This window comes from Ranitomeya imitator, chromosome 1 (genome assembly GCF_032444005.1).
Source record: "Ranitomeya imitator isolate aRanImi1 chromosome 1, aRanImi1.pri, whole genome shotgun sequence".
Taxonomy (NCBI): domain Eukaryota; kingdom Metazoa; phylum Chordata; class Amphibia; order Anura; family Dendrobatidae; genus Ranitomeya; species Ranitomeya imitator.
This window is the reverse complement of record NC_091282.1, coordinates 837020439-837040392: the sequence shown is the minus strand read 5'-3', so window position 1 is coordinate 837040392 and position 19954 is coordinate 837020439. Positions and strand designations below refer to the sequence as shown.

At 42.0% G+C, this 19954-nt stretch overlaps 1 protein-coding gene across 1 annotated transcript in view; it reads right to left on the bottom strand.

Annotated features, from left to right (window-relative positions):
* Window positions 1-10824: 10824 nt before the first annotated feature.
* REXO1 (RNA exonuclease 1 homolog) overlaps window positions 10825-19954 on the bottom strand; it is a 256903-nt gene continuing 247773 nt past the window's right edge. The window contains exon 16 of the mRNA XM_069740645.1: window positions 10825-12387. Coding sequence (XP_069596746.1) covers window positions 12299-12387 — 89 coding nt within the window. The 3' untranslated portion in view covers window positions 10825-12298. The remainder of the gene's footprint in view (window positions 12388-19954) is intronic.

The following is a 19954-nucleotide window of genomic DNA, read 5'->3' as shown; positions in this document are numbered from 1 at the left end:
CATCAAAACCAAAGAAAGAGGACTTAAATTCTCCAAAAATCTATAAAAAAACACCAAGAAAAAAGGCAGAGATGCTTAACTGCCCAGGCCTCAAAACAAACGCACTAACAGGGTGCAGTGCACCCAATTAAAGATGGCGGCTACACAGGTGCAGTAAAACCGATGAGACAGCCAGCCTACAATCAGGGATTGGCCGTTTGGTACACCAGTGCACATACCAGACCAATGCCCAAACCCCATAACCTCCCTATCCAACATCCCTGCAGGGGAGCTTAATTGTTTCCTCTCCAAATCGCACCTCACCACCTGTGCGCTCGACCTCATCCCATCTCCCCAACCTCACCACCACTCTTATCCCATCCCTAACCCACCTCTTCAATCTATCACTAAATTCTGGTACCTTTCCTTCTGCTTTCAAACATGCCACAATCACGCCTATTCTTAAAAAGCCAACCCTTGATCCAACTGCTATGTCCAGCTATCGCCCAATATCGCTGCTCCCATTCTCTTCCAAACTCCTAGAGCAGCATGTCCACGCTGGACTTTCCTCCCACCTCTCATCTAACTTGCTCTTTGACAATCTACAATCAGGTTTCCGCCCCCATCACTCAACTGAGACAGCCCTGACCAAAATTACCAATGACCTACTTACAGCCAAAGCTAACGGACAATACTCTATACTCTTCCTCCTAGACCTGTACTCTGCTTTCGACACAGATGACCACTGCCTCCTACTACAGATCCTCTCCTCCCTTGGCATCAAAGACCTCACCCTGGATCTCCTCATACCTTTCCAACTGCACATTCAGTGTCTCCCACTCCCACACTACCTCCTCATCCCACCCTCTGTTGGAGTCCCCCCAAGACTCTGTTCTAGGACCCTTACTCTTCTCAATCTATACACCTGGCCTGGGACAACTGAAAGTGGGACAACTCAGTCCTATGGCTTCCAGTACAATCTATATGCTGATGACACTCAGATCTACCTCTCTAGCCCAGATGTCACCTCTGTGCTGTCCAGAATCCCGGAGTGTCTATCAGCCATATCCTCTTCCTCCTCTTGCTTCCTCAAACTCAATGTGGACAAATCTGAACTCCTCATCTTTCCTCCATCTCATAGATCTTCCTTACCTGACCTATCTATCGCAGTAAAGGACATAACGCTTTCCACCGTACCGGAAGTCCGCTGCCTCGGAGTAACCCTTGACTCTGCCCTGTCCTTCAAACCACACATCCAAGCTCTTTCCACCTCCTGTTACCTCCAGCTCAAAAATGTCTCCAGAATCCATCCTTTCCTCAACCGTCAATCTACTAAAATTCTTGTGCATTCCCTCATCATCTCCCACCTTGACTACTGCAACATCCTTTTCTGTGGACTCCCTGCTAACACCCTTGCACCTCTCCAGTCCATCCTTAACTCTGCTGTCCGACTAAATCTCTCTGCAAATCTCTTCACTGGCTCCCATTCCCTCAGTGTATCCAATTCAAATTACTAATACTGATCTACAAAGCCATCCATAACCTGTCTCCACCATACATCTCTGAACTAATCTCCCGATATCTTCCCTCACGCAATCTCCGGACCTCCCAAGACGACCTTCTCGCCTCCACACTTATTCGCTCCTCACCCAACTGCCTCCAAAGACTTCTCCCGAATATCCCCCATCCTCTGAAATTCTTTGCCCCAACACGTCCGACTATCAACCACATTTGGATCCTTCAGAAGGAACCTGAAAACCAACCTCTTCAGAAAAGCTTACAGCTTGAACTGACCTCGCTGCCTCCTCATCACTACCAGAGCTACCGCGTCACCAACACTAGAGCTGCTGCAACCCTCAACCTATAGTCTCCTTCCCCACCATCATGTAGAATGTAAGCTTGCAAGGGCAGGATCCTCTTCCCTCTGTATCAGTTGGTAATTGTTAGTTTGCTTACTGTAAGTGATCCATATAATTTGTATGTAACCCCTTTCTCATGTACAGCACCATGGAATCAATGGTGCTATATAAATAAATAATAATATTCCTGTCCACAAGTACATAGCCTCTCTAGTAAAAAGGAATTGAAAGAGCCAGATAATAAAGCTTTTATTCTAAGAGAGATTAAGAAGAAATATCACTTTGTCCCAGACTTCTGAATCTATCGCTTCAAAGTGCCCAAGATAGATGTGGCAGTATATAAAAGTGTCACGATTGGACTGGCGAGTAAACTGGGACCAGGGGCACCTTTCCTGGCCCTAGCTCTAGGGGGCGCCCTACCTCGCCCTGTTCCCCGGGATACCTCAGATGGCGAGGATGCCGGGGCCTCCGCCCTCACCCTGTCTAGTGGCTGCTGCCCTGCGTCTGTCCCCCTCCCCCACCCGGGGAAGAGAGGCGCTACAGTGTACAACCGTACACCAACCCGACAAACAGAGGAACAAAGACAAGGGTAAAAAGAAAACTCCACTCACACAAAATATGCTCTCACAAATAACAAAGGTATCCACCAGGGTGTGTAGGACGGGGAGGGTAAATAAAGCAGGTAAGGATGAGGAATATTCCAAGCGTACAAACCATACAACTGTCGCACAATAAATTCCTCCAGCTCTCCAAATACCAGCTCCTCACTACTCCAGGTCTATCAAGCAAGTGCTATTTCAGACAAGGATCTGATCAGAAAGCCTAGCTTTTATAGGAGAAAGGAGTGGCTAACTGAGCACAGCTGAAAGCAGGAATTTCCACATGGCCTATTAACCCCTGTCCTGCTGAAAGAAAACAAAACACCTTTAATACACAGGAGAAGTGCTTCTTCTCAGCGATGAAGCAGAAGCCGTCAGACACCGTGGTCTTCTGGTATTGCTCTGTCGCGGTAACTCCGTGACAGTACCCCCCCCCTTCTATGAGGGACCTCCGGAACCTCAGGACCTGGTTTATCTGGGTGGGCCGCATGAAAGGCCCCAAACCAGTCTGGTCGCATGAACGTCGGAAGCTGGAACCCACATCCTCTCCTCAGGACCGTACCCCTTCCAATGTACCATGTATTGAAGTGACCGACAAACCAGACGAGAATCTAAGACCTTGGCTTTCTGGAACTCCAGATTACAATCAACAATGACAGGAGAAGGTGGCAGAGGTGAAGATCCTGCAGATGCCACGTACTTCTTGAGAAGAGAACGGTAAAACACATTGTGGATTTTAAAAGTAGGTGGCAGAGCAAGGCGGAATGCTACCGGATTGATGACGGCTAGGATCTTATAGGGACCAATAAACCTGGGACCCAATTTCCAAGATGGAACCTTTAGCTTAATGTTCCTTGAGGACAGCAACACCAAGTCACCAACACTCAGGTCCGGACCCACCAAACGTCTCCGATCAGCCACACACTTATATTTGGAGACCATCTTTTGCAAATTATTAATCACCCCTTGCCAAATCGTAGAAATGGAAGAAGAGAAACGATCCTCCTCCGGTAAACCAGAAGGGCGATCACCATTGAAGGAACTAAACTGCGGATGAAACCCATATGCCCCAAAAAATGGGGACGTACCAGTTGATTCTTGACAGCGATTATTAACTGCAAATTCGGCCAACGGTAAGTAGGTCACCCAGTCCTCCAGATTCTCAGATACAAAACATCTAAGATATGTCTCCAAATTCTGATTAAACCGTTCAGTCTGCTCGTTAGACTGTGGGTGAAATGCCGAAGAAAAAGACAAATGGATCCCCAGACGGGTGCAAAATGCCCTCCAAAATTTGGAGATAAACTGCACCCCCCGATCAGAAACAATATCCGTAGGAATCCCATGCAGTCTTATTATTTCCCTGACGAAGATTTGCGCCAGAGTTTTGGCATTAGGCAAAGCTGGCAAAGCAATAAAATGAGACATTTTACTGAACCTGTCCACTACCACCAGAATTACAGGGTTCCCTGCAGACACAGGTAGATCCGTAATAAAGTCGACCGATAAATGAGTCCAAGGTCTGCTGGGAATCTCCAAAGGTAGGAGAGCCCCTGACGGATGAGTATGTGAAGTCTTAGAATGCGCACATATATTGCAGGCGGCGACATATTCCTGAACATCCTTAAATGCACCTGGCCACCAAAAACGCCGAGTAAGTAGATCCGTGGTAGCCTTAATCCCTGTCCAGCCAGCACCGTATCATGATGTTCACTGAGGATTCTAAGACGGAGATTGACTGGTACAAGGAGAGGAGACTTTGTGAAGCAGGCCTTCATGGTAAAATAGCTGCTAGGAAACCACTGCTAAGGACAGGAAACAAGCAGAAGAGACTTGTTTGGGCTAAAGAACACAAGGAATGGAAATTAGACCAGTGGAAATCTGTGCTTTGGTCTGACAAGTCCAAATTTGAGATCTTTGGTTCCAACCACCGTGTCTTTGTGCGACGCAGAAAAGGTGAACGGATGTACTCTTCATGCCTGATTCCCACCGTGAAGCATGGAGGAGGTGTGATGGTGTGGGGATGCTTTGCTGGTGACACTGTTGGGGATTTATTCAAAATTGAAGGCATACTAAATCAGCATGGTTACCACAGCATCTTGCAGCGGCATGCTATTTCATCCGTTTTGCGTTTCGTTGGACCATCATTTATTTTTCAACAGGACAATGACCCCAAACACACCTCCAGGCTGTGTAAGGGCTATTTGACCAAGGAGAGTGATGGGGTGCTACGTCAGATGACCTGGCCTCCACAGTCACCAGACCTGAACCCAATCGAGATGGTTTGGGGTGAGTTTTGCAAATGGTAGTCCCTCCTTAGGGGATTCCGCTGTAATCTCTCCCTATGATGCGGTTGCAGGACGGGAAAAATGATGATTACTTACCAGTAATCAGATATTCCATAACCTACAACACCATCCTCATTTATTGCCTCCCTTCCTATTTTTTTCTGGTGACATGATGCAAAAAAAAAAAAAAAAAAATTATATATATATATATATATATATATATATGTATATATATATGTATATATGTATATATATATATATATATGTATATATATATATATGTATATATATATATGTGTATGTATGTATGTATGTATGTATGTATATACAGGTCCTTCTCAAAAAATTAGCATATAGTGTTAAATTTCATTATTTACCATAATGTAATGATTACAATTAAACTTTCATATATTATAGATTCATTATCCACCAACTGAAATTTGTCAGGTCTTTTATTGTTTTAATACTGATGATTTTGGCATACAACTCCTGATAACCCAAAAAACCTGTCTCAATAAATTTGCATATTTCACCCATCCAATCAAATAAAAGTGTTTTTTAATAACAAACAAAAAAACCATCAAATAATAATGTTCAGTTATGCACTCAATACTTGGTCGGGAATCCTTTGGCAGAAATGACTGCTTCAATGCGGCGTGGCATGGAGGCAATCAGCCTGTGACACTGCTGAGATGTTATGGAGGCCCAGGATGCTTCAATAGCGGCCTTAAGCTCATCCAGAGTGTTGGGTCTTGCGTCTCTCAACTTTCTCTTCACAATATCCCACAGATTCTCTATGGGGTCCAGGTCAGGAGAGTTGGCAGGCCAATTGAGCACAGTAATACCATGGTCAGTAAACCATTTACCAGTGGTTTTGGCACTGTGAGCAGGTGCCAGGTCGTGCTGAAAAAATGAAATCTTCATCACCATAAAGCATTGACCCTGCCCTTGATGAAACACAGTGGACCAACACCAGCAGCTGACATGGCACCCCACACCATCACTGACTGTGGGTACTTGACACTGGACTTCAGGCATTTTGGCATTTCCTTCTCCCCAGTCTTCCTCCAGACTCTGGCACCTTGATTTCCGAATGACATGCAAAATTTGCTTTCATCAGAAAAAAGTACTTGGGACCACTTAGCAACAGTCCAGTGCTGCTTCTCTGTAGCCCAGGTCAGGCGCTTCTGCTGCTGTTTATGGTTCAAAAGTGGCTTTACCTGGGGAATGCGGCACCTGTAGCCCATTTCCTGCACACGCCTGTGCACGGTGGCTCTGGATGTTTCCACACCAGACTCAGTCCACTGCTTCCTCAGGTTCCCCAAGGTCTGGAATCGGTCCTTCTCCACAATCTTCCTCAGGGTCCGGTCTCCTCTTCTCGTTGTACAGCGTTTTCTGCCACATTGTTTCCTTCCAACAGACTTACCATTGAGGTGCCTTGATACAGCACTCTGGGAACAGCCTATTTGTTGAGAAATTTCTTTCTGGGTCTTACCCTCTTGCTTGAGGGTGTCAATGATGGCCTTCTTGACATCTGTCAGGTCGCTAGTCTTACCCATGATGGGGGTTTTGAGTAATGAACCCGGCAGGGAGTTTATATAAGCCTCAGGTATCTTTTGCATGTGTTTAGAGTTAATTAGTTGATTCAGAAGATTAGGGTAATAGGTCGTTTAGAGAACCTTTTCTTGATATGCTAATTTATTGAGACAGGTTTTTTGGGTTATCAGGAGTTGTATGCCAAAATCATCAGTATTAAAACAATAAAAGACCTGACAAATTTCAGTTGGTGGATAATGAATCTATAATATATGAAAGTTTAATTGTAATCATTACATTATGGTAAATAATGAAATTTAACACTATATGCTAATTTTTTGAGAAGGACCTGTATATATATATATATATATATATATATATATATATATATATATATATATATATATACATACATATACACATACACACACACATACGGGAGGGTGGTGGTATATTTCCGGTTCCTCCTTTTTAAAGCTGTAGGGTTTCCTGTCCTTGGGGGCAGATCCTCTCTCTCCGTGATGCTGTCTTGGGTTGTGAAAAATCTGAGTACCTGTAAGTTATAATCATTTTTCATTCAATAATCCCTCTTAGGATGGTATACAATGGGGAAAATTAGTATTTGATACACTGCGATTTTACAAGTTTTCCCGCCTCCAAAGAATTGAGAACAATTGTCAACAATTCTTTTTTAAATAAAGGGTTCAGTTTTGCATGGATTCGTTCTTCTACCAGAATGGCTTTTATGGTATGTTTGAGATAGTGACTGTTGGCATGAAGGAACGTTTCCTGCACCCTTTCCTATGCAAAGTGCATAGTGCAAAGTGGAGATCTTTATCCTAAGTCATGTGACAAGCCTCGTTAAAGGGTTGACACTGACTTTTAGGATTGCTACTTCCAATAGGTGGCATTAGAGTTCTAGTCCTCTTCCTCTCTGAAGAGACAGTTTGCATATTTCCCAGAGGAGCATTGCGGCTCTCAGTCTCCTCATCTCGGCATGCTTAGCATGTCAATCTCCGCAAGGAGAAACGATACTTCTTCTCCCACTCACTCCCAGGACAGGGGGGCCAATCTGGGTGTCCTTCCCCTTGTAGACCCTAAATCTGTGGGTGTATCCTGAGGTATTTTAGTAGTTTGTATAGTTTAATTCAATACCTGGCCCTCTTTCTGGGACGGTGTTGTTGGAATTTTAGCCTCCGTTTAAAATGAACCAGAGATTCATCCAAAGCCCCCTTTGGGGGTTGTATGCCTCAGCACATTATCTGCTGAAGTGGTCAACTACTGGCCAAATTTTGTACAGAATTTTTTTTTTTTTTTTAAAGAGAAACAGACGTTACCAACAATGCAATCCTAATGCACTCCCAATGCACTAGAAACTACCCTGCAATAATTTTTATTTATTTTATTTTTTTTATGGATAAGAGACACTACTCTGTACGATTTCTTTTCTCTAAACAAAAACTGACATCAAACACTGTCGTCTGCTACACTAAAACACTACTTCGCTACCTATGAAACTACACTGTACTAAACACTTTTTTTTTCTAAATAAAACAATTGGACGTTGCTTGGAACAGGGATGGGGTAGTTGATGCTGCTGTGATAATAGATAGGTCACACAGTACAGGAGGATGCAGCTCCAGGAGGCACAGATCACAGGGAGGATCACACTAGCCACCAATGAATCTTTATCCCCGGTAACACAGAGGGGTGTCACAATCGCTCTGCATTCAAACTGTGTGGTAAAGATGGCGTGCAGAGTGGGGATCGCTATTTTAAATTAACTCCTTTGGCACAGATTGGCTGAACAATAGTTTCTGGCCAATCAGAGGGGTTAATCAGGAGAGGTTAAGTTGCGATCACCCCACCCAATGTGACGGCTGTGAGATTGGTGTGATGTCACAGCACAGATCACAGCATGTCACTTTTTTTTTCTTTCAAAACTTTATTGACACATTCCTGTGATAGGCTGATCAGAATGCAGGGATGCTCTGCTGTCATGGAGAGCATCCATCTTAACCTGGTCACTGCACGATGTAGCACTGTGAAAACAAAATAGCGGCGCCGTACATATACCGTGCTTTGCAAGAATGCAACTTCTGCAGCGCCATACATGTACAGCGCATGTCAGGAAGGGGTTAAAGGGTTAGTCCGAAACACAAAAGTTATTAGTTTATAAAGATTTATTAATTGAAATATACTTTTGGAATTCAATCATGGTAAAATTTCCTACCATTCACTCTGTACTGCATCTTAGGGTTCTGATTATAGGACACACTTCGTGTGACTATTCGTTTGAGAATCCCCAGTGCACGATGGGATACTCAAACGAATTGTGATCTGCTGGCTGAAAGTACTCTCACACTCCTTTATGCCCTGAAACGAAGCGCCATCGAAGGGGAGGAGGATGGGACATCCGGACACTCCCCTTACTTGGTTTGCCGCCCTGAAATGAAGCGTCATTAGTGATGATCATTTCAGGGGCTGGCCCCTGCTGTGTCTTCCTTGTGCAATGTCTCCCCCGGGCCCTGTGAGATGAGCGCAGTATCCGGTCTGTTGTCTGCTTAGCTGAGTAGTAATAAGCTGGCTCTACATACAATCAGAAATAATAATAAGAAAGATAGATTTTGGAGTGGAAGCTAAAAATCGCAGTTTTTTTGCCACAGCAAAAGGTGTATGTGATGATTTAGGAGGTCCCGTGAAACGCCTCGCAGTTAGAGCTAGCCTCCAGGGGCCATATTCACACCAAATCTTAACACTCATGCAACTGGAGTGCGAAAATTATTCCTAACATCCAGTTCATGTACTGTACAAACCAGGACTATAAAGAAGAGGAGAGTTTGTTAAACCATCTGTTACATGAGCAAAAGCCAACAAAGGGACTCGGCAATACCACACTTTACTTCCATGTAGTGACTAAAGGTGGCACAAGATTGGCAGTGGATGACAGAACTGGTTATGTGACCTATAATATGATCGGCACTGGTGTCTAATGTACTCTCCAAAGATTATGACAATGAAGAAGTCACTTTTCTGCACCTTCTGGTCCATCAGCATCCTTTGTGTATCTGAGAAAACCAAACATATAAAAATTAAACAAAAGTCAGATATTATCTCAGGTGGACGCAACCCCATAACAGCCGGACATACTCTGACATAAGGAAACGGCCATTGTTAGCAAGATTACATTTCACCCAGCAGAACTGATGAACTGATGATAAAAGCTCAGTTTAAGACAACACTAGTTCATATGGTTTTATAGCTTGATTTTACTTCTGTACTATTCTTTTTAAAAACTTGAATAAGGCCATGTCTAGTGACGTAATGTGGATTTGGGGGTGGTTCATACAGCTAATGTTTAGAAAACCAGTTATTGGCAATACTTTGCTGCGAGCAGACAGCTGCCACCCAGATCAAACAAAGGCAATCCCGCATGGAGAATTTTTGAGAGCAATCCAAATTTGCTCAAGAGAAAATATTTTTAAAAGGAAAGTGTAATCATTAAAAATAGGCTAAAAGATGGAACAATTTCACCATTCTTTATATTTCTATCATATAAAAAGGCAAAAAGTATTTAGAGAAAATATTTTGGAAAAGACAAAAAAAATAAGGAAAGGCAATTTATTACCTACTTTGAGCACACCTTATAACGCCAATTTCAAACACATTAAGAAAATATTTTCAAAATATGTCAGGATGAAAAATTAAATTAAATTCTAAAAAAAAAAAAAAAAGGATATAGGGTAGTTGTTAAAAAAGGAAATCATTCGGAAACTGGGATATGTGCTTTCTCCTAGTTTATACATCGGAAAAACTGCAAATAAGATGTTGCGGACACAAATGATTTTTTTATTTGCTGTAAAAACTGGAGCAAAAGAAAAATCCATAATACTACCTAAAAATAAAGAACATCTCATAGATACATTTATAAATGGTGACACCCATCATTTGGTATACTGTGTAGAATGCAATATATGCAAATTACAGCATATCATGACGAGAAAAATGAGGAAGTGTCAGAACATTTATAACATCACAAGTGGTGATAACACTCATTCTGGAGTCACTAAACACTTTATAGATGTACATGAAGGTAGTATAGAAGGACTTACATGCTGTGGTGTTGAGCGCACACAATTTTTCCTGAAAGAAGCAGACACGGGAAGAAAAAGGTGGTTTTAAGGGAAATGTTCTGGATTCTTAAAGTGAATACTAAACAGCCTAATGGCTTGTATTTTCTTAACTCAATGTATTTGTACTGATAATATGAAATTGACGTAAGATACTTACCGTATATATAATATAATGTTTTTTGATGTATATAATATGAATTGTGTAAACTATGTTCTGATTGGTTTGCAGTGATCTTAAATAAATTCGGATGAGACTCAGGTGATACCTCTATGACTAAGGGCGTACTCTAATACCGGAAACGAGGCAGAGATCAGAAGATTCTTAATGTTTACCGAGTATAGAAATATTTTTACATTTTATAAGTGGTTGTACCACAAAAAGTAGGCCTTGCCACAGCTCCATTCACAGAAAAAATGATGCTGACACAAATTAGCTTTTTTTTTTCAGTGTATTTATTGTACAAAATTGGTCAAACATAAATAAAACTAGAAATGTGGTATTGTTGTAATCATAAAGACCCACAGAGGAAAGTTAACACTTTATTTGTGCAACACGACAAATAGCATAAAATAAAAAAATAATAGAATTGCTATTTTTCCTTTATCCCTCACTGTAAAGATATATAAGGTGGTTGTCCGATCTTAAAGTACAAGTCTGCAGTCAGAGAGACTGCAGACTTGTGAATCCTCACATTGGGTGCACTTTGTAATGTGAGAATTCTTCAGCGTCAACGGTCATGTGACCACAAGTAGTTTCCGGCCTCAATCAAAACACTTGCATTGAGCAAGGCAGCACCCATGTAGTCAACATGTGAACGGGAGTATGCATATTTCAAACTTGCAGTCACATGACTGCCACTTCTGGCACCAGAGAATCCTCACAGCGCACAGTGCACACGATGTGAAGATTCACAAGTCTGCAGCCACAAAAAGTGACTGCAGACTTGTAGTTTAAGTCCGGACAATCCCTTTAATAGAACTTAGTTAATAAGTTATATGTACCATAAAATGGTGCCAATGAAGAAAATAAGCCCTCATGGGGATACATTGAAAGAACAATAAAATTCATGGAAGGAAAAGAAAACGCAGACAACAAAAAGGCTTTGACCCAAAGGCTCAAAATAGACTGGTCCTGAAGGAATTGAAAATGTCTTAACATTTTACGTCTACAGACAACCATAGACCCTTGCACTCTGCTGTCTGACTTTTTTAATCTCTACTCCTTGTTAACCTACCAAATCAACTGTACGTTTGCATAATGTTGTGAACAGATGGGACAAAATAGAACTTGTCTGTTACTAAGAGTAGGGACCATATAATGAAAACCATGATAAAAAGGTTTTAAAGCAAAGCCTACTGCAAAGTTGCTTTATTATTTCATTATGATGCACAGGCGCAATAAACAAAAAATAAATTGTTTGCGAAGGGAGACATAGCCTTTAAACAAGTCATTATCAAGTCCTTTAAACCAGAGAACCAGTTAAAAAAGTGGTGTACCTCCACTGGAACCCTTAAGAACAGAAATAATGAAGTTTGTACGTTATACTCCTGTCCAGTGCTGCTGCTTTTACTAGTCCTTGTAAAGACAAATGGCCATTGCAGTTGATCAGCACCTTCTGTAGTGCCGAATAACTTATTGCGATGTGGCATTACATCACATGGTGGCTGTGGTCACTTGATGTACAGGCATGGACGTTACATAAACTATATGGAAAAAAAAAGTGGACCGACAGTGCAGGAATGTTCAATAACTGACAAGGTAAGTACATTACCTGGACCTAAATGGGTGAAGCCCAAAAGGTACCCACAGTGTGCTCGTAAAAAAAATTGTTACTGTGTGATTTTTCAACGACTTTCGCTTTTGTGGCTAAATTCACTTGAAGCTGGAACCACAGTAGGGTGGATCATCGTTTCACTTTAGCATCCTCCTTTAAACGCCAGATCATCAGTTCCATACAAGAGCAGGCATCTTCAGAAGAATCATGTCCATCCACTTGGAAGAAAAACAAAGTACAGGTCATTCCAAAATTAATGGAAAGGCACAGTCTTCTAATATATAATTGCCTAGAATACTACTTCCTGCAATTTGTGCCAACTTCCGTGGCTTTGTCCGGAGCTAATGTCCGGAGCTAATGTCCGGAGATAAGTGACGTCAACAGTGTCCAGTGTCTGATTGGTTGCCGCCTGCTGCGAGCGACCAATCAGAAACGTGCCGTACTGTGACACACTCCGCCCGCCATTTTGGTGTGATTTTTGAATTTTTACCTCACAGCAAGTTTCTACTGCGTGGAGGCGGGCCCAGTGACGTTGCTCTTCAAGCTCCTGCCGAATTTCGTCAAAAAAATGATAATACCATTTACCAAAACTATATACAGTGGGGCAAAAAAGTATTTAGTCAGTCAGCAATAGTGCAAGTTCCACCACTTAAAAAGATGAGAGGCGTCTGTAATTTACATCATAGATAGACCTCAACATGGGAGACAAACTGAGAAAAAAAAATCCAGAAAATCACATTGTCTGTTTTTTTTATCATTTTATTTGCATATTATGGTGGAAAATAAGTATTTGGTCAGAAACAAAATTTCATCTCAATACTTTGTAATATATCCTTTGTTGGCAATGACAGAGGTCAAACGTTTTCTGTAAGTCTTCACAAGGTTGCCACACACTGTTGTTGGTATGTTGGCCCATTCCTCCATGCAGATCTCCTCTAGAGCAGTGATGTTTTTGGCTTTTTGCTTGGCAACATGGACTTTCAACTCCCTCCAAAGGTTTTCTATAGGGTTGAGATCTGGAGACTGGCTAGGCCACTCCAGGACCTTGAAATGCTTCTTACGAAGCCACTCCTTCGTTGCCCTGGCGGTGTGCTTTGGATCATTGTCATGTTGAAAGACCCAGCCACGTTTCATCTTCAATGCCCTTGCTGATGGAAGGAGGTTTGCACTCAAAATCTCACGATACATGGCTCCATTCATTCTTTCATGTACCCGGATCAGTAGTCCTGGCCCCTTTGCAGAGAAACAGCCCAAAAGCATGATGTTTCCACCACCATGCTTTACAGTAGGTATGGTGTTTGATGGATGCAACTCAGTATTCTTTTTCCTCCAAACACGACAAGTTGTGTTTCTACCAAACAGTTCCAGTTTGGTTTCATCAGACCATAGGACATTCTCCCAAAACTCCTCTGGATCATCCAAATGCTCTCTAGCAAACTTCAGACGGGCCCGGACATGTACTAGCTTAAGCAGTGGGACACGTCTGGCACTGCAGGATCTGAGTCCATGGTGGCGTAGTGTGTTACTTATGGTAGGCCTTGTTACATTGGTCCCAGCTCTCTGCAGTTCATTCACTAGGTCCCCCCGCGTGGTGCTGGGATTTTTGCTCACCGTTCTTGTGATCATTCTGACCCCACGGGGTGGGATTTTGCATGGAGTCCCAGATCGAGGGAGATTATCAGTGGTCTTGTATGTCTTCCATTTTCTAATTATTGCTCCCACTGTTGATTTCTTCACTCCAAGCTGGTTGGCTATTGCAGATTCAGTCTTCCCAGCCTGGTGCAGGGCTACAATTTTGTTTCTGGTGTCCTTTGACAGCTCTTTGGTCTTCACCATAGTGGAGTTTGGAGTCAGACTGTTTGAGGGTGTGCACAAGTGTCTTTTTATACTGATAACAAGTTTAAACAGGTGCCATTACTACAGGTAATGAGTGGAGGAAAGAGGAGACTCTTAAAGAAGAAGTTACAGGTCTGTGAGAGCCAGAAATCTTGATTGTTTGTTTCTGACCAAATACTTATTTTCCACCATAATATGCAAAAAAAATGATAAAAAAACAGACAATGTGATTTTCTGGATTTTTTTTCCTCAGTTTGTCTCCCATAGTTGAGGTCTACCTATGATGTAAATTACAGACGCCTCTCATCTTTTTAAGTGGTGGAACTTGCACTATTGCTGACTGACTAAATACTTTTTTGCCCCACTGTATATTTAGTTGTGAAGTGGTTCAGTGACATTTTCACACCAATTTTGAACTTTTGTTTGGTGTTTTCTCCATATACTGCCTATTATTTTTGTTCTGTCTTACTATTATTTATTAATTGTATTATTCTTACATTTGAATAAAGTATATATGGATTCTAGACTCCCGATTCTTTAGAATCGGGCTGCCATCTAGTAACTAATAAATAAATACACCTGACTGAATATAACCATGACTAAATATTTTGTTAAAAGAAACAAAAAAAACTTTGCACCATGTTAGCCAGTAGAGGTCTTTGATCATTATATAACAGGTTTCATTTACTGGACATCTTGTTGCAGTTTTGATAAAATTTAGCTCGACCTCCTGCAGATCAACCAGATCTCTGAATGCTCAGCTTTGCATAACCCCACCCACTGATTGGCAGCTTTATGTGTACACTGTGCATAGGCAAAAAACTGCCCATCAGTGGTAAGGACAGGGTTATACAGAGCTCATGAATATAGAAGACTATATGGCAGCAGGTTTATTCCTCTAGTGAATCTTCTGCTGATAAAACAGTGATTTTATCAAAATTACAGCACGCAGCCCAGTATGTGACATCACTGGAATCAGCATTCCTGTCTCTACAATATGCTGCTCTCTGATTAGGTAGCAGGTGATTGATTCCCTTTAAAAAGTAATTTGATATTATAGAGCGACAGTAAGATCTCTAAAAGCCCAGGACTACCTAAATCAGCTGACAGAAGCTCAAAAAAAGTAAAAAACAAAAAAACACAGTTACAAACTTTCTTGTTAGACTATAAGAACAGTCTCACTGATGGACTCTCGGTATTGATTGAGGTCGGCTTCTTTCTCTGGTTAGAGGAGCTTTCCTCACAAACTGTCCAGCACCATCATTGACTATCAATAAAATGGCTAATGGTTGAGGAGCATGTGACCAGACCTGCCTATCAGGCTCCTCCAATATAAAAACAGCTTTCCTATGTGAGGTGTTTACAATTGGAGAAGGCTGATGGACTGGTCATATGCTCCTCCATGAGCAGCCATTTTATAGAGAGAAGGCTCAGTTTTTGAGAAAGGATGCACTAACAAGAGAAAAGCTGCTAGGTGGAAATCCCTATAATAAGTGTCCTCAGAGTTCAAGGGGACATCAGAATCATGGACCAATGATCAGAGGGGAAATAACATTTTGCATACCTTACTATAAAGACATTAATGCCAAAAAGAAAAATCTCACAGCATTGGCCCCCTTAAAAGATTATCAAAGTAATAGAATTATAGAGGATAATGCGAAGGCTGAGATATTAAACATGTATTTTTCATTTATGTTAACCTATGAACTGCCTGTGCCAGGTATCATTAAAGGGAACCTGTCACCCCGTTTTTTGAGATTGAGCTATAAATACTGTTAAATAGGGCCTGCGCTGTGTGTTCCTATAGTGTATGTAGTGTACCCCGATTCCCCACGTATGCTGAGAAATAACTTACCAAAGTCGCCGTTTTCGCCTGTCAATCAGGCTGGTCAGGTCGGGAGGGCGTGGTGACATCGGTGGTTCTTCCTCAGCTTTACGTTGGTGGCGTAGTGGCGTAGTGGTGAAGACACAGCGCGCGATCTGCGCTGTCATCCCTTTCGTCGGTGGGGGCGGCCATCTTCCTGGGGCCGCGCGTGCGCAGATCGAGTGCTCTGCTGCACGGCGCTTCAGGAAAACGGCCGCGGGATGCCGCGCGTGCGCATTAGAGATCGCGGCGGCCATTTTCCCAAAGCCGAGTTTGCATCTCGGCTTTGGGAAAATGGCCGCCGCGATCTCTAATGCGCACGCGCGGCATCCCGCGGCCATTTTCCTGAAGCCCCGTGCAGCAGAGCACTCGATCTGCGCACGCGCGGCCCCAGGAAGATGGCCGCCCCCACCGATGCAAGGGATTACAGCGCAGATCGCGCGCTGTGTCTTCACCACTACGCCACTACGCCACCAACGTAAAGCTGAGGAAGAACCACCGATGTCACCACGCCCTCCCGACCTGACCAGCCTGATTGACAGGCGAAAACGGCGACTTTGGTAAGTTATTTCTCAGCATACATGGGGAATCGGGGTACACTACATACACTATAGGAACACACAGCGCAGGCCCTATTTAACAGTATTTATAGCTCAATCTCAAAAAACGGGGTGACAGGTTCCCTTTAAGCAAGACAGAAACCAAAGTTCACCAGCAAAATATAACTAAATTAACACAGGTAAAAAGGTATGGCTACGTCTAAGCAAACTGAATATTGACAAATCCCCCAGGCCGAATGGTATTCATCCACGGATATTGTGGGAGCTCAGTAATTGACAGACCACTATCTCATCTTCTAGACTCTCTTATAGCAGGGTCGATGTCACAAGATTTGATGATTGCTAACATGGTACCAATTCTCCGTCCAGTAAATTTGACAGTGGTGTGCAAAATTTTGGAGGGCAATTTAAGATAATTTGCAGAAATATATTGCAGAATAATATACAGCTTGTGAAAAAGTGTTTGCCCCTTCCTCATTTCTTATTCCTTTGCATATTTGTCTAACTTAAATCTTTCAGATCACCAAATTTAAATATTAGACACAACACAAGTAAACACAAAATTCAGTTTTTAAATGAAGGTATTTCTTATTAAGGGAAAAAGAAATCCAAACCTACAGGCCCCTGTGTGAAAAAGTGATTGCCATCTAAACCTAATAACTGGTTGGGCTATCCTTTGCCGCAACGATAGCAGTCAAGCATTTGCGATAACAGCAAGGAGTCTTTTACAACGCTGTAATTCAACCACATTGGATGGTTTCTGAGCATGAACTGCCTTTTTAAGGTCATGCCACAGCACCTCAATTGGATTAAGGTCAGGACTTCGACTAGGCCACTTCAAAGTTTTAATTTTGTTTTTCTTAAGCCAAACAGTTTGGATCATTGACCTACTGCATAATCAAAGTGCGCTTCAGCTTGAAGTCACGAATAGAAGGCCGAACATTCTCATTCAAAAATTTTTGGTAGACAGCAGAATTCATGGTTTCATTTACCACAGCAAGTCTTCCAGGTCTGAAGTAGCAAAACAGCCCCAGACCATCACACTACCATCATCATATTTTACTGTTGGTTTGATGTCCCTTTTCTGAAATGCTGTCTTAATTCTACACCATATGCAATGGGATATTCCAAAAGGTTCAACTTTTGTCTCACCAGTCCACAGTGCATTCTCCCAAACGTCTTGGGGATCATAAAGAGATTTTCTAGCAAAACGGAGATGAGCCTTCATATTCTTATTGCTCAGCAGTGGTTTTCATCTTAGAATTCTGCCATGTAGGCCATTTTTGCCCAGACTTTTTCTTATGATGGAGTCATGAACATTGACCTTAACTGAGGCAAGTGAACCCTGCAGTTCTTTAGATGTTGTTGTGATGTCTTTTGTGACCTCTTGGATGAGTGGTCTTGGTGTAATTTTGGTCAGCCAGGCACTCCAGGGAAGGTTCACAACTGTTCCATGTTTACACAATTTGTGGATAAAGGCTCTCAATGTGGTTTGCTGAAGTTCCAAAGCTTTTGCAAAATGATAGATCTCAATAACTATTTCTCATTTGTTGCAGAATTTCTTTGGATTGTGGCATGTCTAGCTTTTGATTAACTTTTGGTCTACTTCACTTTGTCAGGCAGGTCCTATTTAAGTGATTTGTGTTTATTTGTGTTATCTTTGGCTAATATTTAAATTTGTTTGGTTATCTGAAACATGTAAGTGTGACAAACATGCAGGAAAGATGCAAACACTTTCACACAACTGCAATAACTGAAAACCAGCACAGAATCATCTAATATATAATTGCCTAGAATACTACTTCCTGCAATTTGTGCCAACTTCCTGTCCGGAGCTAATGTCCGGAGCTAATGTCCGGAGCTAATGTCCGGAGATAAGTGAGGTCAACAGTGTCCAGTGTCTGATTGGTTGCCGCCTGCTGCGAGCGACCAATCAGAAACGTGCCGTACTGTGACACACTCCGCCCGCCATTTTGGTGTGATTTTTGAATTTTTACCTCACAGCAAGTTTCTACTGCGTGGAGGCGGGCCCAGTGACGTTGCTCTTCAAGCTCCTGCCGAATTTCGTCAAAAAAATGATAATACCATTTACCAAAACTATATATATTTAGTTGTGAAGTGGTTCAGTGACATTTTCACACCAATTTTGAACTTTTGTTTGGTGTTTTCTCCATATACTGCCTATTATTTTTGTTCTTTCTTACTATTATTTATTAATTGTATTATTCTTACATTTGAATAAAGTATATATGGATTCTAGACTCCCGATTCTTTAGAATCGGGCTGCCATCTAGTGAAAGATAAGTTGTGTCTAACAAACATATTGGGTTTCTATGAGGAGGTAAGTGAAAATATGACAAAGGCATAGGATTTAGTATTTCGTCAGTAGTTTTCATCACTATTTGAAAGCCAAAACCAGGAGTGGGTAAAAAATGCATAAGTGGTGTTTGTATTTTTATTATACTTTTCCTCCGATTGTCCCCACTCTTGATTTTGACTTACAAATACTGGTGCAAAAAACTCACCAAATACTCATTGTGTGCACGTGGCCTAAAGGAGACTATATGCCCATGGTTAAAAAAATGGTTAAGGGGCAGGAAACAACGGTACATTTTCTAAGTGGGGTGCTGCAAGGATCTATGTTAGGCACAACTCTTTTTATTCTCTTTATAATGAACTTGTGGATGGGATTGAAAGTAAAGTGTCATTCTTTGCTGATGACCAAAAACTATGTTGGAAAATAAAAATGGACCAAAAATGTATAACATTATAATACTTCGGACCTGGAGATACTCATTACGGGTGGAAGAAAGGCAATTCTTGAATAGTAAAGGGTTCTTTACAGTTAGAGTAGTCAGACTGTAATGCCCTACCACAAAAAAATGATAGATTTTCCTTTTTGTAATTTTTAAAATATAAAAGATGAAAAAAATGTGCTTAAAATACAAAGGAAATGTGTCATCTTTAACTTTAGGACTTTTAGAGATATAGAATGTGTATATATACAGATTATGTCTCTGTATATGTATGCATGTATATATATATATATATATATATATATATATATATATATATATATATATATATATATATATATATGCTATTGATCTCGTTCTACGCCTGGGTGGCGAGCATTTATATTGGTATATGGTCTCCATCCTGGTATGTGCTGCTCTATCCTGCGTCCCCATCCTGTCATGTGCTGCTCCATCCTGCGTCCCCATCCTGTCATGTGCTGCTCCATCCTGCGTCCCCATCCTGTCATGAGCTGCTCCATCCTGCGCCCCCATCCTGTCATGTGCTGTTCCATCCTGCGCCCCCATCCTGTCATGTGCTACTCCCATCCTGTGCCCCCATTCTGACGTGTGCTGCTCCCATCCTGCGCCCCCATTCTCACATGTGCTGCACCCATCCTGCGCCTCCATTCTGACATGTGCTGCACCCATCCTGTGCCTCCATTCTGTCATTTGCTGCTCCCATCCTGCGCCCCCATCCTGTCATGTGTGCTGCTTCCATCCTGCACCC